This window comes from Tyto alba, unplaced genomic scaffold (genome assembly GCF_018691265.1).
Source record: "Tyto alba isolate M040663 unplaced genomic scaffold, T.alba_DEE_v4.0 Super-Scaffold_42, whole genome shotgun sequence".
Taxonomy (NCBI): domain Eukaryota; kingdom Metazoa; phylum Chordata; class Aves; order Strigiformes; family Tytonidae; genus Tyto; species Tyto alba.
In genome coordinates, this window is record NW_024881318.1 from 30,412,371 (window position 1) to 30,438,613 (window position 26,243).

At 36.9% G+C, this 26,243-nt stretch overlaps 1 protein-coding gene across 2 annotated transcripts in view; it reads left to right on the top strand.

Annotated features, from left to right (window-relative positions):
- The first annotated feature begins 4,571 nt into the window (after nucleotides 1-4,571).
- POC5 (POC5 centriolar protein) overlaps nucleotides 4,572-26,243 on the top strand; it is a 29,758-nt gene continuing 8,086 nt past the window's right edge. For both annotated transcript variants that reach the window (XM_033009184.2, XM_033009185.2), the window contains exons 1-7: nucleotides 4,572-4,612; nucleotides 8,451-8,550; nucleotides 12,655-12,802; nucleotides 20,584-20,780; nucleotides 21,156-21,332; nucleotides 23,928-24,032; nucleotides 25,336-25,515. In XM_033009184.2, coding sequence (XP_032865075.1) covers nucleotides 8,467-8,550; nucleotides 12,655-12,802; nucleotides 20,584-20,780; nucleotides 21,156-21,332; nucleotides 23,928-24,032; nucleotides 25,336-25,515 — 891 coding nt within the window. In that variant the 5' untranslated portion in view covers nucleotides 4,572-4,612; nucleotides 8,451-8,466. The remainder of the gene's footprint in view (nucleotides 4,613-8,450; nucleotides 8,551-12,654; nucleotides 12,803-20,583; nucleotides 20,781-21,155; nucleotides 21,333-23,927; nucleotides 24,033-25,335; nucleotides 25,516-26,243) is intronic.

Here is a 26,243-nt window from a genome sequence, read left to right on the forward strand (position 1 = left end):
AGGAGCATAACAGTCCCCAAACTAATTCCTAGCCTGCAGAAACAATTGTACTTTTCCTGGCTCCAATTACTGTTGTGGCATTTGCTTGGCTAGCACAGCATATGAGTATGTGTGGTCATAAAGCCATGGAAAAATCTCATTCTCTCTGTGAAAAAAATTGCACGTTCTATTGTACTATAGAATCCAGCATTAAAGATGACTGGTATTTTTGATAAAAAATTCAGAATCAGAAAGTTTCAGCAGAAGGTTTTATCAGATACTCCATAAAATCCACAGTGTGGGAGTAGGATAATTATTGCCATTTCATTGCTCTCTATCTACAATTACCTCTTTACATTAGTAATCAGCTTTATACCATTTGATCTCCTTTGCTTTTTATCCAGCAAAGTACAAAGTAGCAGTAGATATTTGCATCACAGACTGATTTGAGTATCCACTGCAGTCTCCTTCAATCTTCTAATGTCTGCATTTTCCCAAAGACATGACTGAAAACTAAAAACATATTTAAAGGCTACATCTTATATGTCAATGGCAGTCATGTATTTAAAAAACTATTTTACATGGAAAGATCCATCATAATTTTTACACCAACAGTGTGCAACACAAATCAGCATGAACAGCATGATAGAAGCATACGTCATCTCTCTATTTTGAATCATGCTCTTACATTATTGGGGCAGAGACAAGGAACTTGTGTTCTGTTTCACTAATGTGCCCAGATAAACATAAGCCTTGTTGAAAAATTAGATGTTTACAAGCACTGCCATAGTTCTACATACACATGACCTTATTTCAAATACCAAATATCTAAATTTGGAGGATGATTTTTAGTAGTTAGAGGGGTCAGAAAAGCTCACTTGGATTCGGTGATTTAGAAATGCTCTTTGAAGGAACTTTTCTCTCACCCTTATCTACATTGCCTCTTAAATACTAGAGATGTGTAGAGGAAGTCCTGCAAGCAGATGTCCTGCCACACTTCATGACTACAGGTGTCACTGTGCCTCCTGCCCTATGATATGGAGGCCAACTCAGTCCAGTGGCAAACAGTATTATTCCTCATGACCCTTATTTTAATGTTTAGGGATGGTCCAATCCTGCAGTAACAACCTTACTCCCTTTTGTCCAGGAATACTTTGGTTTATTACAAAATCCTCCCTCAGCTGTGACCTTGCAGAAAAGCCAGTTGTGGCAAGGGAAAATAGATTATGCCTTGTTTGGTGTAGGCATTGCTCACTGGGATATGCTTACAGCTGGATGTCAGGCTCAGTTTAGCATTCAAAAAAAAAAAGGAACAGTGCCACAACAAGCTCTGAGGCCAGTGCTCTTCCTATTCATGCAAACCTTACAAAATGCAGTTCCTCTTTACCCCAAATATAACCCAAACTGGAACTGAAGACACTATTATACGTACTTACAACCAAATCAATTAAAAAAAGATGTTTCTCTGAAACCATCCACTCCTTCATGCTTACTACAATCCGTCAGCAAATGCAGTTATTCCATTCTGCTTTTCTAGAAACTAACCTCAACAAGTATCATCGTAGGCCTTAACTGAAACACAATGACTGCATAATAACAAGGAGTCATTCAGGGTGGAGTTTTTGTTCATCGGATCATGCAGACCTTACCAGATGCTGAAGTTAAAAATAGTCCTCTGTTGCCACTTTATCTAGATCCTAACTCCAAATATGTCTCCAAATCATTCCTAAACATATTCCATAAACCCCACAAAAACTGTGACCAGCCAGTCATTTCTATAGATTAACAACCTTCATCCCTTTCCTGGAGACATCACAGTTTCCTGGAATGAAACTTGTCTTCAGACCCTGCTGGGTTCAAAACTGAACCTAACCCCTCTCCCATTTTCCATCATGACTGGAGTCTAATAAAGCACATGTACAGCAAACCGGATCATACGCTTGTGACTTCTGCCCTCAGAAGGTCTCAGACAACAAATGCTGTTTGTAACAATATAAATAATTGTTTGTGTTTAGGTTTTGGTGCAGATATTGCTAACTTGGCTATGGCCAAGACTAAAAGCAAGGATGTTCTTAAGGCCAGGTTGTGTAAAAGGAATGACCAAAAGCTTGCTTATTGCTCAGTTCTGAATTTGTACTTGGCTAGGATGGAAGCTAGCACAGGCAAGGGTGAATAAATTATGTTTGAGTTTGGAACAAGTATGGATGTACTGGTTAAGACTTAGGCAAGGTTTAAGGTTGGGGCTGGATTACTGTTTGATAATCAAGAGCTGAAAGGTTTAGCTCACTGCAGGATCTTCAATGGGCTACACTGCTGAACCCACAATGGCATTAGTAGGTAGGGAATGATTTCAATTTAATTTTAGAAGATGCTTATCTCATTATAACCTAGGAAAGATTCTAGGTGTAGTTAGGGTTTTTCTGGAAAAATATGAGAAATCTCCTTTACTCCTTGAGCTCCTAGGCCTAAGGGAAAGTCTAATGTTGATAACTGCCAATTGCTAAGGTATTTAATAATAACAAAGTCAGCACCTCTCATTAGGTAAATCAAAATTATGATTAAGTCTTTAGAAAAGCAAAATAGAATACCACAAATTAACAGACTGTTATTGTGTAGATGGCTAGAATGGAGAATTGAGGCTGATAAGGGGCAATGCTTTCTGTTATTTCTGATTGTTGTTGGTCACTGGCTATAGATTGAAGTTACGACTGGAATTAAAGATAAGGTTTCAGAAAAGTAGGAATGAAGAATTTAGTTTATTGCATGAAAGCATACAGCTGCGGTAAGGAAATCTTATGCTGATGCTTATACAGACATCATGCACCTGGTTGTGATTAGGGCTGATCTTGAGGTAATATTTAGGCAACCAATTTTGCAACAAAAGTACATAAACATATTATAAATACAAATGAAAACACTATAACATATAAAAATAGGGAAGTTTCAAAAATATAAAAAAATATACCTGATATATGCCATGATAAAAGACTTATCTTGAAATCCCTGAAAAAAATTCTGTTGAAAACAGACAGGCACAAATATTTCTACCAGTTTACCAGTTTTACCATCCCTGAAATAATTTAAAACTATTCATTGATTTAGAGGCTGTGGTGGTCTTTTTTTTAAAGATGACCTAGAAAGTAGATGTTTTTGCATTAGTGTATCTTACACAGTTTGAAAAGTACTCTAAAAAGAAGTCTTGGGTTTGATCATGTTCTATATGGTTCAGACCTAAGAGTGGGAAGCAGCAGAAGCAAAAACACTCTACATTAGTGAAACTTCTCATCAGGTAAAACTGTCAATTAAGCGGATGCTACAATAGCCAAAAGTTTTGGGGGAAAAATCTCAAATGTTGAAGTAGGCCTTTTACTCTGGAAAAAAGCCTTACTTTAGGAGCATCAAGAGGGGTGAAATTTTTTGATGGCTTCCTTACTTGTTAGCTGTGTTTCACAGTTGCACAAGATTCTTAAACAAGACAAATATATTGCTGTAAATGTTTATAAAGGGCAAATTGTATTTTGTGGATGTTTGGATATTTTATGTCTATGCTACCCTTCTCATGTTATCAATGTTGGTGCAATATAAGGTATATTCACGTTATGAAACGTGACTGGGATGTTTGTGGCTACAATAAGGTTTGTAGCCAGAGTTCAGTGCTGTAATTTTAGAAAAATTTTCTGGGACACAGCTTGCATTACAAAAAGAACAATTAAGATGGTATCAGGATAAATGAAGGCTACCAAACAGGACTCTACTCCTTGATGCCTCATAGAAGGACTTTAAAATCTGGTGTTGAGTTTCTGCTTACTATAGCCCTCACATAACAGCAATAAAAGCAATTCTCTCTAAGGATGACAAGTGGTTTCTGCTGCAACTGCTGACCCAGCAGCTTTGCCTCAGATGGGGTGTGCTACACACAGCTTTATCACAGGGGAGACCAAATCGAACACCTGAATTCCTCTAGTGTGTTTACCTATAAAAGGTTTTCTAAAAAGGCTGGATAGGAAAGAAATGCTGGAAACGAGCCCAGAGCTCCTTCTGTAACACCACTGCAAAAATTATTTAAAGCATCTACTCAGGGAGGTTTTCCATCTTCACGATTAGCATAGATCCAAACGCTCAAGAATCCACCAACGAATCCTCTTTTTTAAAAAAATCTTCGTTCCCCACAGGAGTGTCCTCCAGCAGCTGCTCTCCAACGTGGAGAACGCCCGACTCCCCCCGCCTTGCCCAGCCCAAGTTTTTAGGCTGGCAAGGCCCTCTACGCCCCTCCACCCTGACGCGGGCCGTTGACCACCGAGCGGCCGCCGCCCGCCCATAACGGTACCACGGCCCCACCCCCGCCAACGGCCGACCGCGGCCCGCGCACCGGCCCCGGGAGCGCCGCCGCCAATCAGCGCGCCGCAACCGCTGGCGGGCGGAAGTCGGCGGGAGGCGGGGCGGCGAGGGGACGGGCCGGAACGCCCACCCCCCAACGCGGCTGAGCCATTTAACTGGCTGGTTTGCCGCCAAACTCCCCAATCAGAGAATGCTTTGTAAACGCGCCCTGAGCCTATCAGACAGGCGCTTCTTCTTCCGCTCTGAGGGTTTGAAACCGTCTGGCTCGGCGGCCGGGGGCGGCTGGTGCCCGCAGGTGAGCGGGGGTGGCGGGCGGCGGCGGCCGGGGGTGCTGCGCCCCGAGGGGCCGTGGCCTCCGCAGTGTTCTTCTCCGTAATTCCCTTGTTCCTGCCCGGGGGGTTACCTGCAGCTGCCCCTCCCCCCTGGCCCGCGAGCTTCCCCTTAGAGGGGGCCGGTGGGCGCCCCCTGCCCCCGGGTAGTTGGACTGGTTACCTCAAGGATCCTGTTTTAAAAGAGCGATAAGAAAAATCTCTTCGCGCACGGAATTGTGCACCTTCCTGCCTGTCCACGCGTGTGCCTCCCGGGTGCGCGTCTGTGTGACACCTGCGGCTTGTCCTTATTGTCGCTACTTGACATGGCAGCGGTGGTCACTGTAGCATCAGCTCTGTAGGTGTCAGGGGTAGTTGCAAAGATGCTGTAGTGAGAAGCTTAAAAGCACGGACTTGAGCAGTGATGCATTGCAAGGGGGGGTACAGTGGAGGGGAAAGAACATGTCCTGTGTGTACTGGGAGATGGAATAGCTCTTTTTTGTAAGTGGTGAGTCTTCAGATCTGAGTGCAACATTAAATTACTTGGAAAGCATCACTTTTAGTCAGAAACAAATCCAAAAGCGCAAAATCCCAAGCACAGCTCAAGCAAATAAAAATTAAGGCTGAGAGCTGCCATGGAAAGTCAGACCAAAGATCTGTATAGCTGTGTCCTGTTTCTATAAGTAGCTGTCTTAGCATTGTAGTCATACACTTACGGTTTGAAAGGAACTACTGCTGTTAACGTGAATCTTTCCTTAATGCTTTCCTTAATGAAATCAGATACATGTTTTGGCAAATGCTTGGATAAGATTAGAAGAATATGGTAAACTTGAAGATGCTCCTCTTGCTCGTCTCTCACTGTGTAATGATTTGCAGCTTCACAAATCAATTTGTTGACCAAGAGATGGTCTTAATATCCCTTGATTTCTCTTTTAGAAATTTATCCAGTGTTTTTTGGAACTTAATGCTTGTTCACTGAGATCAAAGCAGACAAGTTATTCTTAGCATGGTATCAGCAATGATGCCTGTAAGTATCAGTTTATAAGAAGTGTATTTATCCTCATTTATCATAGTAGTCCAATCTGTTGCTCAGTACATAAGCAGATTTCTAGAATTTTATGTTTGCAGGGTTTTTCACTGGAATGTTGCAATAATCTAAATGCAAAGTTAGACTCTAGACACAAACATTAGAGGTGCAGAAACCAAAACAGAAATGTGGCAAAGTCTTGAACTTTAAGTAGTAACCTGTCAGTGGACTGCAAAGCAGCATTCAAGTCACTAAAGGTAGTCAGGTGGAGACTGGATGGACAAACACAGTAGAGACCTAGTCCACGGGTATAAAGAAAAGGGATGGGAAGAGGATGCAAACACACTGAGCTTGAGGTGGTGGTGACTGACTTATAAGATGATGTCAGACAGGTAAGCTGCAGTTAAGATTTGAAGGGAAGAGTGGCCTGGAGTGGAGAGGTAGTATCACTTGTGACAAAGGAACCTTTTGAGTTTTAGAAGACCGCAAACTTGAGCATGGTCTCAGTGATAAGCAGAAAACTATATACACTAGTCTGAGAGTCAAGGGCATGATCTCAGAAAACTGAAAATAGAAGTCAGGACAGTGGTTCTAGGTTATTGAACAAACTTTTTGGAAGAAATCTTTCTCTTCTGCTTGGACTCATCTGTGTTCATGTGAAACTCCACTTACCCTGCTGTTTCTCAGAAGATTTGATGGTAGTCCAGTTCTGTTTAAGTGGGCTGAGAAGGGAAGAAAACAGTATTTGTTATTTCTAGCTGCAAATATACCTTTAATTCCTGTAAGCCCTAGAGAGTTAGTCCTTTTTGATCCTCCCTAATGGCCACACACGCTCATATTTGAATACCTCCATGACTTTTAAGATAGTCAGGACCCATAATCTAAGAAACTACATGAGTGGGAAGATATACGGAGTTGAAGCTGACATTTTAAGATTACTGAAGAAGTATTTTTTGGCTATTAAAATTTATTGACTCAGGGAACAGGGACCACTAATATAAAGTTATTTGATTAGGTAGAGAGGCCAAAACCAAAGGAATGGGTAGAGAATAATTTGTGGGAGAAGGAAAGAAAAAATTGAAGAGGATGCTAGATGAGGAAGCTAGTACTTCTTCCCTTATCTGTCTACCATTTCTTCTCTACACACTGGTATACAGCAATAAAAGTGTTTAATAAATATCCCTAGACTTCATATTTGGTACTTAAAAGACATGGTCAGTCTATTAGGACTCAGCAGGAAGCAGGGAGACGGTAATCGTGTCTTTTGAACCTTGCGCTATAGGAAATCTCAGCATTTAGAGTTGTCTTTATACTAGTTTTTAAATTTCCATCTTCAGCATAGAAATGAACTTCCCACTCTGAAGGGTGTAGATACCTGTGGCAGAGAGTTTTTGTGGTGCAGGGAGAATCAGCATCTAGAATAATTCAAGAACAAAAATACAGTTAATTTCCATCCATATTCCTAGAGAGAGAGCTATGAGATTATTGTTATTTTTTGACATTTTGAAAAAAGATTATGATGCTTAAGGAGGTTATTCCTGCCAATTTAATGACAGTACAACTAGCAATTTAAAAATAACATTTCTGTCAGAAAATTCATCTATTTAAAAACCAGAATATTGTAATTGACAGTTATAAAGGTCTCTCTAAAAATAAATTTTCCTTGCATGGTTGTTTGTTACAGTTTACAATCAGTCGGTTCCTCTGGTTATTTATGGTGGTCTTCTTCCTGTGCTTACTCTCTGCCAACAGCTCCCTGCTCAATGTGTCTGACTTTTTTTTTCATGTGCATCAGGCAACTATATCACTGCAATTCATTTATTAACAAATTCACCTTCCTTAATACTCAGTTCCCATTCATTCTGTAATTCCTTTCATTCCCCACCATATCCTTTAGAGTTCTCTTTCCTCATATTCTATGAAGTTTCATAACAAGAGCTTCAGTTCTTCACTGACTTATTCAAGGCAGCAGTAGATTAAAAGTTACATATATCTTTCAGAAAGTCATCAAGTTTCTTATCAGTTCTGCAAAATAGCCTGCTTCCCAATAATACCTCACTTGCTTGCTTAGAGATTGCAGGAATGATTGACATTACCTGAACCTAAAGCATTACATGTCTTTCCATATCTGTTCATCTTCCTGGGCCTGTAAGTCAAGAAGAGTTGAAAAAGTGGAGGGAGACTAGTGTTGATCACTAAGTGAAGGCTTCAGGGTATTGCACTAGAGTGTTCAGGGCATCAACTCAGCTTGGGCTGTGGTTGAAGTAGTTCAGGGGGGAAAAAATCACAGTGTAGCTTAGTCATTCTTGTGTCACTTATTGGAATTTTGTACTGAAACAAGCTGATATGCTCCAAAACAATGCAGTGTGAATAAGAAGGAGGGACTGAGACAGTAATGTATCTGTAAATTAAGGTTTCTGTTATTTTTGATACGTTTCTTTTTTTTCCTCTAGCAGTGTATTCTAGTTGCCATTGATAAAATGTTTTTTGCTATATATCATGAATCATTAGATATTAAACTTATTCAGTCAATGTAAAATAAGAGAAAACTTTTATGTTGTTGCTTTTGGGTCTTCCATTGTTTTCTTTTAAAGTCAATGGAAGTCTTTTCATGGTTTTACATATGGTTTGGATCATTCTACCTAGCATTATATAATGAGACTATACAACTGGTTTAGCCCACAGAATGGGTGTTGAAGCAGATTCTACGGAAGAATCTGTTTCTGGGGAAAATATTGGTGAACACAAGTAAACATATTAGAACTGAAAAATGAAGTTCAGCTTCTACTGTTTTATAGACTAACTTTGTCCAGAATGTCATCAGATGAGGAGAAAAGCACAAGTCCAGTTTTGCCAAAAGACTCTGTTCGGGGCAGTTCTGTTTCTTCAGATCTTCAGGTAGGAAAGAGGCAACCTCATTTGGTTCACTGTCATGGGATTTTACTTGGCAAAGGATAATTATGAGGAAATCTAACAAAACTTGCATCTTTATGTTTTAAGTGTACAGGAAAATAAAATGTTAGTGAAAAGAAGCAAATTAGGCACAAAAATATTCTGAGATTAGAAGTATTTCCACTTGGATTCCCTTACGTGCATTTCACAAGAAATTTCAATTTATGTGAAAATTCTTATCTAAACTTAAGAAATTGATCAATGACAGCTACAAGTAAAATAGTATAGTTTTATTAGCTTTTTCTGGTGTTATTTTTTATGTGTGTTAAGTCTTACCAAGAAGCATTAATTTGACACAGTAAATACATAGAAAACCATTATTTCTGAGGGATGAAGTATAACTACGTGTTAGGCTTTCTACATGATGTTGTAAGATCTGAATTTTTTCATTGGATTTATTTCCCTTGGAGTAGGATTGTGGTCAAGTTAATCTCAGAAAGGAAATGCCCTTTTTTTATTTTTTCAGCATCCAATATGTCAAGATATGCTGGAACTATAACGGTGGATGGTTTTCCTTTTCTGTGCTCAGCATTCGAGAGGATGCAAAGATACTTAATAAAGTCTTTGTCCTATTCTTTTGAAAGCAGCAGAGTTTCATCCTTTAATAATCAGTCCTATTTGAAATCCTTTGATAGGATTCTGTCTGAAACAGTCTAGTTTTGACAAAAATGCATTTTGCTAGTTGCCCTGTAGGAATGCATCTCTACTTTGGTCACCTGGTGGGATGTGCACACACAGCAGAAGCACTGTTAAATCCGTGGGGGGAGGTTTCTTCATATGGTTTGGCTTTGTTCTTTTTAAACTACCTATTTGTGAGTGATTAATTTCTACAGTTCATATGCTTCAGTATTTGTGGTCATATCTCATGGTTAAGTTTTCTTAATCTTTGTTCAGCATAGTAATTCATCTGTGTTTCCAGTGCCTTTTGTAGTTGGGAAACAGAATGAAGGCATTGTGCAACAAATTTTGAAAGACCAGAATTTTCTTTTACTATCCAGCTGATAATCAAGGAGATTCTAAGGACACCTTGTAGAGAATGGTAAATTAATATTAATGAATGGCTGCTTTGCAGCTGAGAACATGTCTAGAATAGACTAGAATAGTTCCAGTTGGAAGGGACCTATAATGATCATTTAGTCCAACTGCCTGACCACTTCAGGGCTGACCAGAAGTTAAAACACGTTAAGAGCATTATCCAAATGCCTCTTAAACACTGACAGGCTTGGGGCATCAACCACCTCTCTAGGAAGACTGTTCCAGTGTCTGACCACCCTCTCAGTAAAGAAATGCTTCCTGATGTCAGTCAAGTCTAAATCTCCCCTGGCACAGCTTTGAGCCATTCCCATGCATCCTGTCACTGGATCCCAGGGAGGAGAGCTCAGCACCTCCCTCTCCACTTCCCCTCCTCAGGGAGCTGCAGAGAGCAACGAGGTTGCCCCTCAGCCTCCTTTTCTCCAAACTAGACAAACCTAGAGTCCTCAGCTGCTCCTCCTAGGAGTCGATGACTGATGACAAAAACACTGGGATCACATCTTAGCAATAGGAATGTTGACAGGGAAGTGTTCTACTTTTAGATAGTTTTGAAGTGCCTTTGTTGTTTTGTTTTGTTTGTGCTTTTTTGATGCTTTTAAATAGAGGCCAGATTATTCCCTTTTCCTTATAAAATGAATCCACTGGCTCTTAGATAATTTCCCTTTACTTATAATTGAGTTGTGCAAGACTTTGTCCGTTGTCCATTCAACCCATTCCTTTCGTGTTATTTACTAACCTTAACTGCAGTCCTAAGGACAAGTTCTATGCAGCACATGTAGTTTCTTTTAACACTTTTAGTAGGAATTAAAAATAAACCTAAAACTTCTGAATACTCCTGTACCCTTTGCTTGTTGCAACATCAATTTGTGTACTTCTACAAAACCAAGGTAGCATTCATTAGGTGATCAAAACTCCTCTGACCTTCAGGCCTTAGAACTATATTCCTGTTTTATGCTCTAAGAGAATTTTTGTAATTGACATAAAAGCTTAAAAGTTTGTTTAAACCAGAACAAAGATAGTAAGTAAACCAAAGATATATTGTTAATTTTATTTTATTACGGTTTTATTGGAAATGTATTGGTCAATATTGCATTCCAATTGCAGCATCCTTATTGTGGACTATTTAAGATTGAGATAATACACTTAATCACTCAATGTTTCCATTTCTCTATCTTACATATTCTTATTGCAATCTCCAGGATTATTTTTTTGTGTTTAAGTTTCTGGTTACAACTAGGTTGCTGTGTTTTCTTTGATGTTTGCCTTCAACTTAATTCCGACAGTGTTGTAATGTTGTAATTTATAAGCATTTATTTCCAGATTTTTCACTGGATACTGTCTGTTGACACTCTGTTGGTACATAATAGTGTGTATTCTTTTCAGTTTTAATAAGGGTGTTAGAAACTGAAAGACTAGATAGATTTCCTGCCATAATTTGATATGTATATTTTGAGTGCTCAGGATGTCTGTAGTAAGACAGATTGTGTGCTAGTGATTAAATGGGTGATTTAAAATGAGCCACCTACTTGCACCTGACAGTTTATCTGTTATGTCCCATGGATTGGATAAGGTAATCATGGAAGCAGCTGGATCAGCTCTGGCTGAAAACTAACTTTTGGGGGGGGAATAATTAGTTTTAATTTACTATTTGGTCACATGATCTCTTTGAAAAAAACAGATCTAATGTATTCTGCACAATCATTTAATTTAGGTTAAATCATTTTTTGCATGTAAAAAAGATACACTATGTATTTGTTCATAATTATAAAGCTCCATATACATTTACTTAGCCTTATAATTTTAATATAATAGGTTAGAAGATGAGATGCAGAAATTTGACAGAAGAATTCAGCTAAAATGTACAAAACCTGCCTTCAACTAATTAGAGAATTTAAGAAGATCACATAAATGTAAGGGTTACACTGAAAGTTTTAAAATATTACATTTTAGCTGATAGATTCAAAAACATATTACATGTAATTGGTACCTTAAACTGTTTGCTTCCACTCTAACTTTCCCCAACTTGAAGAAGAAAATAATTTTTCAATTCACAGTTGGTTTCTGAGGCTTGATCTCATTACGATACTAAACAGAAATAGTACCATAGTATTAAGTGAAATAAAAATGATTACTAGTGGCCTGGTTTGGTGCTTTCCAACTGGCATTTTTTTCTAAATGTTTAATTAGTGGCTTGGATCAGTTTCAGTATTTAACTGCTACTGGCACTTTTAAAATTAATTACTAGATTGTATGTTTAAGCTATAATAGATTGTTCACAGCTTCACACTGAGCTCTAAATACTTTCACTCTGAAAATCTAATTAGGAGATTTAATAAAAAAATGTTAATTGGCTTATTTTGGTACATAATATGATGCCACATACCAGTTAGATTATCAGGAAAGCTTTTGTATTAGTTGTGTATACACATTCCCTATACCTATATCATTTTAAAAATGCATAAGAGGTGAGGATAAATATATCTAAAGAAAATACTGGATAGTCAAATGTCTTTTGGTGATTGGCTTCAGAACTCCCACCAGAGAATTGGTAATATTATGGAATGTGAAATGTGACTGTGTTCAGTACCATCTTTGTCATGGCTATAAAAATACATATTTTTCTTTGCATCAATAGTAGTGCTTAGAAATAGTATTGGGTGATTAATAGCTGACATGATCTGGAACTTTTGGGTTTTCTCCCCTTTGTTCATGTTTTTGTTTAAGATGCCTATTATAGTATCCAATTTTGGCATTTAGCAAAGTCTTTCTGTGCAGCTATTACAATGCATGTAGTTGTAATTGGAATGAACGTGAACATGAAATAAGAGAAAGATAAATTATTATAATCATGGTAGGAAAGCAGCTCACTTTTGCACCTTTGAGGGAAATCCTCTTCGTTTCACTAAAATAATAAGCCTCTCAAAAATTATCAAAACCCATTTCCATTCCTTCCTACATATACCTAGCTTTTAGAATGTAATTGTAGTTTTCTAATTATTCATCATCACTTTGTGACAGGATGACTATGAAGAGCTGCTTCATTACGCTGTAGTGACTCCGACGTTCGAACAGTGTGTCTTGAAGTGGTCAGAACCTGCTTCAGAACGGAGAGCATGTGGCAGATTTTCAAGAGTAACAGATAACACCATTCACCGTAAGACTGCAGGTAGTATGTTCAAAGCTCTGTGTTGAGTTTACAAGAATAATGATATAACTTTTTTGACTTAAGTTTTCTAATAGCTTCTGTTTGAAAAATGTACATAGCTCATATATTGCATCATTTGCATTTTACACAAGAGATTTTGGATGGCATATTCACTGAAGGGTTCTCTCACATTGCGTTCAGACAATAGTGTTGGTGTGCTGACAGTTCTCTGTGTTTGTGATGCAGATGTTTAAAGTGGTTGGTGTAATAATGCAAAAAGAGATGTCCTTACTTACAGTATACTTCATCAAAATTTGATGGGCCACAACTGGTTTTGCTTCAACCTGTGCTGCCATGATAGATAAATGAGTATTTCAAATACAATTATTTGGAAGTAAAGAGTTGCCTTAAAAAGGGCTTTGTGTAATAACTAATCATGCCACTATATTGATGTCATTCTTGGTCTTTTAGTTCAATCACTCTATTCTACTTTTACTTTATTGCTTTGTATTTAGGACTACATAAACTTAGTGTCTTGTGATGCATTAGTAACATGGATATTTATGGTTATATGTTGTTTGCTTTCGTCACTAGCACTTAGATTGAGGATGCTCTATTTTTGCTTTGGAAGAAACAGTAAACTCATACCTTCATTATTTCTTTACTATGGAGTTTAGCTTAATCAGGAAGAACTTTAACTTCTTTATTATTTTCTATTTCATGATAAAAATATTTACCTACAGTTTCCTGTTTTTATGACCCTTGAGGATGGGTTTATCTCTACTATTTAAAGGAGCATGGGGTGTAAAATGTGTAGATAATTTACTACTAGAGACTAAACAGCCTTGAAGTGCAGTGTAAATTTGGTGCTAATTGTCACCTTGGAATAAATGTTGTTGATGGCTAGTGTATGCAAGATCTCTTGGCCATGCTGATAAGAGCTAAATAACTCTCTGCTAGCAGGAATTTACCACTGCAATTTCAAAGGGCAGTGCAGACACTGAAAGTTGTTTATATCATATTAGAAAAAGAACCATGGGTCAAAATAAATCTATCTTTTTAAATTGTATGCTGTTTCCCCTGGAACATAAAGCAGTGTTAGTAAGTTGTCAATTACCATTTAGTTAACTCATGTTAATACAATATAATAAAAAATTATCTAGAAACGGGTTCTTAAAACAAGGAATGTGATTAAAGCGAGGGAGGTAGTATTGGTTATGCTTTGTATCCTTCCACAATGAATCTATGAAGTAGAGTTTAGGTATGTTTGGACACCCAAGCCAATACCTTTCTTTCCAGTATGCCATAAGGAGAAAGCTTTTATTGTTTTTATAAACTAATGGGGAATCTTAGTCCTTAAGGACATCACATCCATAACTTCTCCCCATGCAGAATTAGTGTGGTGGTTCTTCTGACTATCAGACTGCCACAGGAAATGTATCAGCCATGATTGGTTCATCGAAAGCATGGGAATGGAGGTTTGGAGAGAGAGAATATTCTGTAATGAAAGTAAGGCTGGAATTACAATGTGAATAATATCAGAAAAACTTCTGCCAACAAAAGAGTTTCAAGTGCAGCCTTTGCATTTTGATTTTTACATATTGAAGTGTATTCACTAGAACCAGTGTAGTTATGTTCTGTGTGCAAATTGTACAAAGTTGCATAAGAAATCAGATCAATGGAAGCTGCTGGTATTTTACGCTATGGCAATTATTCTTGAACAGTCAAACGTAGAAAAATTCCGCTATACTAAGGTGTTCCTGCAACTCCTAGAATGAGAGCAGTTGCTTGGGATTAAAAAATTATGATACAAAATATTTTTATTGGGGAAATAAAACATCCTCATCTGTTATATCAGGTTGAGGTACCAAAAACTGCAGTCTGATAGATTTAGCTAAAGTTAGTGTTTAGACTATCTGTGCTTTCAACAGCCAAAGAACATTCTGTGGCTACTCTCAAGAGTCCAATAATCTCTGACCAGGTTGCTTTAGATACTGCTTATGAGAAGAGTTTAGTCTTTTAGTACTAGTTTACTTATCTGAAGATATTTGCTGTTACATGGGATCTTGGTTTAGCAGAGTGATACAGCAACATATTGAAATCGCAATGCAAGCACATGTCACGGTCCATTTGGTTGTCTCAAATTTACAGGTCAGCATACTGTGTAAATTAAACTATTTTCCGAGCTCAGTAGGGAAAAAAACCAAACACATCAAACAAGGGCTCAATCCCCTTTGTGCAGACTAGTCTAACGTGATTTCACTAATTCATCCCTTAATTCATGGGGTTTCTGAGTCACAAATTCTCCAATTCCTATCTTGCAACTCATAGCTCACACCCCTACGAGCGCAATAGTTGCCTAAGTGACGGAGAGAGTGTTCATCCTTCCTCCTCTGTCACAGTGCAGGACTCCCCTGTATCACACTGGTATGCACAAAAGCCTCAGCAGTCTGGCTGCTGTTATATATGTTTCAAACGTTTTTGGTATAAGCTGATGTATTTATACCTTCCCGTTTGGAAGTTTGATCTATACTATTTCTGTGAGTTAGTGGATTCTGAAGGAACTGCCAGACAATCACTGTGCAAGGATTATGGCTGCAGGGGACTGCAAGCTGCAGGTGACAGTGGCTGCATAATGACCTTCAGCCCTTCTGTTCATCGTGTCCTGCCTACATGCTGCTCTTGCCTTTACGTAATGGCACTACTTCCAGGATATACAAGGCCTTAGTATGAGCTGTGTGTTAGCCAAAATCTGAGGAAGACTTGAGTGAATGGTCACAGCATGATAGAGTAATTATAATACACAGATGACAGTACAACTGTGATTCCTGTTACCAGTCTCTGTACACTAAGCATTAGGACACGGGGCATACCCAGTTGCTGGGAAGGACCATGTGGGCTAAAGCCAGCTCTGTTGAAAGTTCATTTTGCTGGTTGCTCAGCCTTTATACCCTGTTGGGTTGAGCCAACACTTCCTGCATGCTCCTCTGGCTAGCACAGGAGTGCATTCACACTTTTTGATTAACTAAGGCCACTTACAACCAGTTCAGCCACTCAACTTGTACAGCCATTTATGAAAAAAGCCACAGTCTGCTCCTCCCTTTGTTGAGATAGTTTCAGCTCTCTTTGCAACAGCTGTGTATTCTTCCTGTATTCTTCCCAGAGCTTCAGAAGCATAGTGCTCACCTCCACTGAGTCTTCTTCCATCGTAGCAGGCTGTTGATCAGTCACACTAGCAGATTGCCAGGATTTACACACACTTGAGAAACTCTTGAATTGTAGAGCAGTTCAGATCAGCTGATGGAAGTGTTTCTCAGCCTGAGAAGTTGTTCTTAAAAGGGGGTTAGAAAATTTCAAATCCAGCTATGTGGAATTATATTATGGAGCGAGTTCTAGTTCAGGTCTTGTCCCCAGTGGTATCTGCTTAGAGTTTTGTCTCCAAGTTTGAGTGTAACATTGTTTTGTAAGGAAACTTTTTTGTGATGTGTGATACTGATGTTCATAAGAAAGAAGATCAGAATCAAATCACTAGACTTGTGCTTTTTTTGGTAGATGACTATATACTCTATTTTTGATCATATTTGTCTGAAAAGAAGATCTTAGCCAGCACTGTCTGCTGTCTCTCTTTAATTCTGTGAGAGGTGTTAGGTTCTTTTTTTTGGGGGGGGGGAGGGAGAGAAGTAGGGGGGGCAGGGGAGGCAAACATGTAGCCTATGTAGGTCCTTTTTACTGCCTGAAGTTATGCAGTAGAAGCGAGAGGATGAATTTCCATTCCCTTGATTGCTTCTCTTGAAATATTTGAATAGTGTTCTCTTTTAATATGGTTGGTATTACCAAATAAGAATATAGCAAGCTGTAGTTAATTGTCATAGGACAGGGACAAGAAATGCTATTATACTTGATGGTGATAAAAATTTTGCATTGCAGTTTTATGTATTGATCATTACAAGGAGTCACATATTGCCCTCAGTTAGACACTCAGATGTTTATTATCTTTGCAAAGGTCAGCACCTTGCAAAACACACTTTGTCTTTCATTTTCAAAATTTAAAAATGGTTAAAAACAGTAAAGAAGGTGCACTTGATCTCAGAGTCTGAGGTGAAAAGAATATTTACACAGTCCCCTCATGCTTCTGTTAACTACACACTATAAATAAACTTCTGGTGCTTTGCTGCTTTATCAAAACATGTTTGCTGTTCAAAATGTCACTATGACCTATCAATCTATGAAAGAGATGTCTTATATCTCCTTGAGACAGAGCTTGAATCATTCTAGTTTTCAAAGAAGGTCATTTCAACTTTTAAAAACAATCTGACCAAAATCTGTCCAACTCTTCTATATAAACTCTAGTACTGATCGAGGGTGATTGCATATTTTAGCAGTGTTCGCCACATTATTAATGGCCTCAGAATACATTTTTTTTTCCTGATACTAATAACAAGACTTTTGATGAACAGTGAGAAAGTAGTTAAATTCAAGTTCAATATTATACCTCTGATACTGATCAATAGAGTAGATGAGCAGGTTGTTTCTGACAGACAGTTAATTTCTTTGCTTAGCTTCATTCTTTTGACATTGCTACATGTTCATACTAAAAATCAGGCTCTTTGCCATTTGTTCTTTCCCTGTCCAGCTCTACTGATGTTGCCGTGTTAAAATAGCAAAATCATAAATTATTAGGGTAGTGTTCTATAACTTCATAAAACAATATGCAAGTCTATGCTGGGTATAGAGTTAATGCCTAAGTTTGCTCTTCTGCAGAACTTCTCAAGCTTGCAATGCTTTTTCCCCTTCTCCATGTGGTGTCGGTATTGAGACCAACAGAGTTTTCAATGCCACATGATACCTTCTGAAATGAGGTTCTGTTTGTGGAGTATTCTTTGGTCTGGCATTTTTACTTTCTCCTCAGGTTTTTGAAACTGAAGTGAATGTTTCCAGTATGACAGTAGAAGTCTAATTACTGGTAATCTCTATTTGTTGCAGTAAATTTGATGATTCATATCTTCACTAAAAGCTTACAGCCAAATAAGAAAAATAATTGGAATAAAACATGCTGTGCTATTCAGTTCAATGCCCAAATGCTTTTAAACTTTGAAACCTAAAACTTAATTTCCTGTTCTTGTTACCAGTTTAGTTGATTAAATTTGAAAATTACTAAGACTGGAGCAGTAAATTATTTGTAGCAAAAATGTGTAATGATGATTCATATCCAAACAGTGGGAAAATTCTCCTCTCTTCAGGCTATCAGTCCATTAAATTTCTGAGAAGACTTTTTTAAAAACAGTACATTTTAGCAAATTGCTACCCTCAGTTTGGGCCACTGATAGCAGACCATGTGTGACAACAGTCTGTCAGAGCGTATTTACTTAGCTAAAGCAGAAAAAGTCAGATACTAGAGGAACACAGAAAAAAAGCCACAGCAGTAGTATTGGGATAAGAGGCATCTAGAAAAACAGCTAATTTTATTACCTCTACTATAAACAGGAATACAGTCTAGAGATTTTTCAGAGTAAATGCATGTGGGGATTAAATAATGAAGTACATTTTTATACTTTAGCACATCCAAAATGTTCCATGTCCTTAATAACTTACTGCACTGTAACTGAATGGCACCACATAATGCAGTGGAAGGAATGGAGGTGACAGAAGGAGAGCATTAGGAATAAGAATGAAATTAGTATGTGTAGTACTAGAAAATTATGGCAATACTGGAAGGTCAAGATAAATTACGTAAGATGATGATATAAACATGTAACAGATGCACTCAGTGGATTCAGTGAAGGATACATGCTATGGTAGATGAGAAAAACAGAAGCTGATTTAGGATAACATCTTCATAGGGAAAATTAAGGGGAGGTGAGTGATGAACCTTGGGGTACTATGGCAGTTGTCAGTCCATTTTAATATCCTGGTTTTACTAGTTATATTTTGTTCTGGTTTTTTCTTTGTAAATATGTTGCAAACTGCTCTGTGTAAATTGGATATCTTTGTAATCCAATAAGATAATTAAAGTCTAAAAATAAAAACAAACCTTCACACTCTTTCCAGCAGTGTCACAAATGAAGGAAAAAAAACAGTGACACAGAGGTTTGGGAACAAGTGGTGAAGAACAGAACTGGGAATACTTGACAATAGTAACACTGCCAAATATTTTATATTGTGAAAGGACAGCCAGATTCTTTGTCACTGAAATTAGATAGATTTCAAGTAGTCTGGGTCATCTGTCTAGCACGTCTTATTTTTGGAAATATTTGCAAGCAACAACTATTCTAATTCTGCTAATAGCTAAGCAATACTTATTCGCAGGAGAAACAATGTCAAAAAGCTAGAGCCTGATCTTAACGTACTGGTGTGGTTGGGAATAATCTGTTTATGGCTTTCTACTTACATAATGGAGTAAGGAACTTAGTTTCGAAGAATGGTGTGTTAGATGGGGCTTCTTTAGCTCAAGCTGATTTTAATTTTATGATGTGTAGTTGTATATGACCTTGGGAGAAACACCAAAAAGCAGTTGTAACTCCCTCTGCATCACAATTCTTCCATATTTCGTTCTTGTTGTGGAGCATGAGTGTTGTAGTTGCAATTCAACCTACTTGATGGGAGGGAGTGGTAGCCAGATGGCTCTTCTCAATTTCTTTGGACAGGACACCTAACAGTGACAGTAACTGTAAAAGAGTGTAAACCATCAGGCTCAGCCTTGAAGAAATTAGAAACATACATTTCCAATGTCCACTGAAAATACTGCTTTGTGACATACAGTTAAGCATATCTCTGCATGCTTGTACCAAAAAATAGTACCCATCCACTTTGAAACCATTGTACAGACAATAGTTGTTTTCAGAAGTGAGGGCTAAAATGCTGGAGGTTTCCTCTCTCCATTTATGAAAGAAGGAGAGTATTCTTTTGAAATTGTCCTGATTGTTATTAATACCAGGAATCTGCTAATCCCTCTTCTTTCCAAATTTTTTTTTATTCAGTTGTCAACTCAAATAAGGAATAACCAAATATGAAACTATTTGATTTCTTCTGTTTACTTAAATATTAACTTCTTTATTCTTAGCCAACTTCTTTCTTGCCATCAGTTGGAACTCACATGCATGTCCACTTGCTTCTGTGCATGGATTAATTTTTATTGCAGTGATAGTTAGCTGTTAGCGACAGCACCTGAAAGTGAGGCCTTATTGTGTGAGGCATTTCTCAGAGAGTTTAAAATCTAATCTCATGTCCTTTCTCAGAGAGTTAAAAATCTAATTAGATGAGCAAATTAAAGTCTGTACAGAAAATGGATGCAGGTATGTACCAACATTGAAATACACCCATAGGTTGCATTACACATGCACAAAGGAAGGCCCCTTGCCTCAGGAGTTAACCGCCTCATTAAGGAAAATGCCAAAAGTCTTTGGATTTTTGACCTGAGATGTTAATCGACAAGAAGACTTTCCTGAGAGATGCTTTTTGTTTCTAGCAATGCTATTTTTTTGGTACTTGCTGTTATCATCCTCTTTAAAATGAAATTACGTTAAAAGATGCTGTTCTTTAAGGGAGTTGTAATTATGATTTGACTAATTTTACAGTAGGAGTATTGGTTTAAATATACTTGTATCTTGGAAGCATATATTTGAATAGGGCTCTTTTTTTTTTTTTTTTTTTTTTTTAATATGGAGAAAGGAGGGTTCTGATGGCATAAATATTTTGGGGCTTTGTTGTATGTTTTTTTAATGTCTGGGTTCTGACTTCCATCCAGACTGCAGACCAGTTAGCCTTTCCAGAGTATCAATCCTTATTCTCTGTTTAATTTTCAGTCTTAATATCAGTGAAGGAGCTTTCTGAGACCAATATGGAAGGAGGTTTCCCTGTTCTTTCAGAAGACCCTTCTTCACAAGGGTCCCCACGTGATCCAAGAGAAAGCAACGAAACCATAGTGACTGAATTAACTTTATCTGATGAAAAAGTAACACAAATAGAAAACATATTTGATCTCTGGAGTGGAAATCTTAAGGTATTTATTTTGTATAGAATCCTTAAAAATCCTATACAGATGTCAGTGTGTTGTAGAATAAATGAGAATGCAGGAAAAGTTGCAGTGTGATTACACTGAGAAACGGTGGTTTTCTTTTTGATTGTTGTTGTGTATTGCATATAATCACTAGAATATCTTATTTTAAGAACTTTAGAATAACTTTCTCCATTAGGGATGTTCAGTAGTCATCATTCAGTAGTTCATTATGTCTGGTAGTATTTATAAACAGCCTGTGTAATTAAGGCATCACTGTAAATATTCATGTCTTAATTGCTAAGTGTTTTAAGATAAAAAGATTAAGGAGGAGGGAATAATTTTACTAATTGCACTACTGTCATCCCTTTAACTTTTCAGACAAATGTTCTGACTGAACTAAGAAAATGGAAGCTTAGTTTGATCGAACATCACAAGCTTCAGATGAAACAAGAAAAGGAGAAACATGCTGCCCATGTGAGACAATTGAGCAATGAGATGGAAAACCTGAAGGAGTTGCTACGTACTTATGAAATCTCTATTGGCAGGAAAGATGAGGTAGTAATTTAATTTCATAATTCAACAGTTCTGTTTAAAAATATCTACGCTCAATCTTTTTGATCAAGTTTTTTCTTGCAGCAAGTAACAACATAGAGAAGTAAATAATATATTTAGACTGTATAATAGAAAAAGAATCATTGTTGCTAATAATGTTGTCCACAGTAACAATGGAAACCTAATATATTGTGTGTACATATTTTGCATTGTTTGCTTCTTAAATCTAGGGTCTATTTTTGTTCCTTATTTATTCATGAAGATCACATTGGTCTAGATAAGTCTGTTAGCTCTTATACTTAAAAAGCCTTCAATTTTTCAATGTTTGGATTGGTTTTCTTGAATTTTAAATGGGCAGAATTCTCCTAAATGTTCGAGTGTCTATTTTAGGATGCTTAGGAATTGTACATTCTGGAAATTCTTAGGACTGTACTTTTGGGGTCTCTGAGTTATACTTTTCTGCTATCAACAATATCAACAACTTCAAAATTAACTAGAATTATGGAAATTAATATAAAATCTTGGCAGTCCTGCCATCACATAACGTAATTGAATCGTCTTACTGCTATCTTGAATTCTTAACCCTGAGAACACTTAATGGAGTTTGGGTTTTTAATTCCTATTTACCTTTTTGTCCTGGTTTTAAAAGCATCCACTGAAGGAGTTAAAATATGGAGGAAGATGATATTCTGTGTCCATCTGGAAAACAGCCTAATCTTTCAGACCAAACAAATATAAATGTTGTAACATTACAAGAACAGGATTAGTATAATATCATTTAACTAGTACATATGTGTAGAGACAAAGTTATTTCAGTGTATACCATTCAGGCATATCTAATCCTGTTGGGCGTCATATGTGTCACTCATGTATAATGCACCATACTTCTCAGTGATACTTGAAAGGCATTATTGTTTTTCTGCGACCAAATAAATTATTTCTTTAGCTAACTTTTAGTTCTGTTTCTAAAAAAAAAAAAAAAAAAAAAATGTTTTCTATAGAAAATTATTATTGCTACCACCTTAACGTTAGGTGGCAGTGCTTCCACATATCACACTGTATTTATCAAAACTGCTGCATTCTGACATGGGCATTACCCAAAGTCCATCAGCCTCACAAATACTATGAATACTGTAGATTCTTGTTTTGACATTATAAATATCTCAATTTTTTTCAACAAAAGTAATTTATTATGTTAATTTCCTTTGCTTTCTATTTTCTTGTTGATTTGTTGATAATTCATGCAAATTTACTTCTAATTTCAGATAAATTCATTGTTAAGTATGTAGCTGAGAATATTCAATTATTCTGAAACTCCAAAAAGTTAAAATTAGACATATTTAAGCAGAAAAAAGTAGCTTATACTAGATTTATTAATATACAGTATTATGGACTCATTCTTAAAAATCTGGAGATGGATCAGCTTTAAATTACTTTAAATGTATCAGATTGACCCTTGTTTGTTTCTTTGATATTTTGAACACCTTAAAGAAACCAAGCCTTTGCCTAATAATATTTCATTAAACATTCCAAAGACTGATTGAAACAGTTTATATGAAATTCTGTACTGAAACAGAATAGGAGTTGTGTACTATTTGCTAGATAACTTTGTTGATTTAAGGGTAGATTTTATTTTAAGTATCATTAATTTCATTGATGTATGTTCAATAATTATTGCATGTAACATATACAATATAACATACTAAGATATGCTAGCATATAACATCATTGAATATTGTTCTTCACAACCCTTATGCAGTAGTTAAAATAACTTTACATGCGTCCCAAGATCAATCACTATTGCCCATTGGAGTTGCTCAGATGTGACTGATGGCAAAATCTAGATTTAGAAACTAGGCAGAAATATAGAAAAATACCTAGTGATTTGCTGTACCCAGTTTGCATAATGCCTGGCCTAATTTTTAATCAAGGAACCTCTACTATTTCTGTATGCTCATTAAAACATGTTTAGAGATTGCTGGTTAAAGGCCCTAGTTGCATTCTCTGTCCAGTAGTCCATATTGCCTCTCAAATGTTTTGATTGCTATAGGCCTATATGATAACTCTTGTGAGAACTTTTAAAGAGAACAACAGTTCTTAATCAGATTTTTCTAGTTCTTAGAAACTCCTTAACTTTATTCTGTTCAGACAGTTGAATAAGCTTTCTGCAGATAAATTGTTTCTTCACACTTCAGTTAATTAATAAGACAGTAAACCAAACTTTTAATATAAATGTTTCTGATTTATCAAAATAGTCTCTGAAATAAGTGATTCTTCTGAACTTATGCTACAGTAACATTTAATTATAAGGAACTAGCACAGAAGCCTGCAGATGTAGAATGAAATAACAATGCAGTTGAACTTTTCGTAGAACTACACAGTGAAAGTATTTAAGTTCCATAGTCTGAGTGTTGAAGCCACAAGAATTTTACTTCTGATTTTTGTTTCCTGCTTGATTAGAGTAAGGGGAGATTCAGTAGAAAGCGATTGTTAGAAGCATAATGCTTTAAGTGAAAAATAACTGATGCATAAAGTACATTCTATTTGGCCTTACAAAGATCATAGCTGCTGAAGTAGTGTTAACAAATATTTTTTCAGGTGATTACTAACTTGACCCAAGCATTAGAGAGGCAAAAGGAGAGAATAGAGTTGATGAAGAAGTTTACGCTCTGGCGGATTCAGCATGTTAAAGCCAAACAAGAGGTATGTATGCAAAATAAAAATGCAGTGAAAATTAAACCTCTGAACTCAAAAGAGTCAGAGTTGCTGCAGTTCCTGTTACAGTTTGAAGAAATTACAGTGTTTCTATTTTGATGCGTTTGACAATGTCAAATAACAGTTTGAAAACATCAATTCTAAAAACAGCTCGGCTGTCAGAATACTCTCTGGAGTGGAGAAAAAAATCAAACCTATACTTGTCTTCTATTGCTGCAATTACTGGATCAGCTCACAGCAGGTCACCATAGTTTACAGTATCTACATTTTGAAGTAGGTGCCAAGGGAATCTCTGTCTAAATTTCAAACACAGTACGTTTGAATGGTGATGTGGTACAGTATCACATTTTTTGGAGAAGACACTTTCACAATTAAAACTTCAGGGGCCCTGTTTTCTTGCATTGCCAAAACTTGAAGTAGATAAGAGCTAGTTGCACAGAAAATGTTGGAATGTTGGAGCTTGCTTTAGGCATCTAACAGTAAACAGTCTACTAAGTGAAGTATGACAGGAAAGAAGGATCCCATGTCAAGACAAGCAACCTTTGCCATTCCAGGCTGTTAAGCAATATTTGGGACCTTTGCTCATTACTACATATTCCTGGCTAAACTCAAGTTCACTGACACTATCAAGCTGTCCTGATTTGCAGAGAGGGATAGCCTTTTCTCTTTTCCTTCCCTTCTGTCTTAGAATTTACTAATAATTTGGAGTCTGGTTTTTACTCAGCCTTTTTAATTTTTTCTAATTAATTTCTGAAAAAATAATGCTGAAATATATTGTTTGGAGACTATATTTAAATAGAGTAGAACAATAGAATTGTCTTAAATGACTTTTTAAAGATTCCTGAAGTCTAAATTAATAAGATGGGTATTTTATGCTAATCATCTGCAATCTTTGTGACTGCAGGTTTTATATGGTTCATGCAGTGGTTCAAAATGTGCCCCATACCCACTAAATGGCTTCACACATGTATGGTTACACCATATATGTGAGGCGGTTGTTTTAAGTGTCGTTAAACTGAGAGTAAAAAACACTGTTTTGTGTAACCTAGGAGTTTGTAAATACGGTTTCTCATACTGGGGACAGTAATGCTCAGTGACATGTGCAGGAAGGAACATTGAGCTGCTGGTACTATGTTTGTGTACCACTTCACTGTGGTGTGTAGCTCAGTTTGGGCATTCCTACTGTTTTACAACTTAATACATAGATCACAGTCATCCACACTCTCAATGGTACTTAGATTTTTAGGAAACTTGGAACTTGTGTGTGATGTGGTTATATTTGTTTCCTAAGGAATATGCAAATAGAGTAGCAGACAAGCAATTCCAGACAGCTTTGATGAAGAAAGTATGGGCAGCGTGGCGCTCTCTTATTGAAGAAAAATGGAAAGAAAAAGTAGCAAAAGCCTGTCAGTTAAGGGCAGAAGATGTGTGTGTTCAGCTCACCAATGATTATGAAGCCAAAATTGCAGAGGTAAAACAAGGTTTCTTTTTTTTCATTCCTTCTCTCCTTCCCTCCCCCACCCCCTATCCATCCAAAGTCTCTCAACAGACTTGAAAAACATGGGAGCTCTGTTCTGTTGGAAAGTCCTCCAGTACAAAGATGATATGAAGAGATCTAAGATCTCTACTGTGGTTTCTGGATGTGGGGTTTTTTTGCTGCATCTGATAATAAAAAGTTGCTGATCTGCATGCACAGGTGAAGTAAATTAGGACTGTTCCTGAAATGAGAACAAATCTCTGTTTGCCCGCCAGTAGGGATGGTATTTGTTTTCTAAGAGCATCCTGTTAATACTGGCTATGAATTTTTAGTTCTTACTGGAGAAGACAATGGAAATAGCAGACCATTATTATTATGAATGATCATGATGGGTAAAATATTTTTTTCCAATAATCACTACTCTGTTAAAGGCTGAACTTAATTTGGTTTTGCCTTCGGCTTGCCAATTAAGCTTGTTAAAGAATTTTCAGAGCTTAACATGAAGTTCAGTTATCAGTGTGTGCATTGGTGCACAGTAAGTAAATAAAGTTTTAAAATAGACATTTTTAAAGCTTAGTATTTTAACAAGAAATTAAACGTAGAATTTTAAGAACAGGCTTACCAGATGTGGCTTACCAGCATAAAAACAGGAAGTAGAGAGTTACAAAGTTAACTTGGTCTGTCTTTTCTCAGCATTTTTAGTTTTTTACAGTATCCAGAAA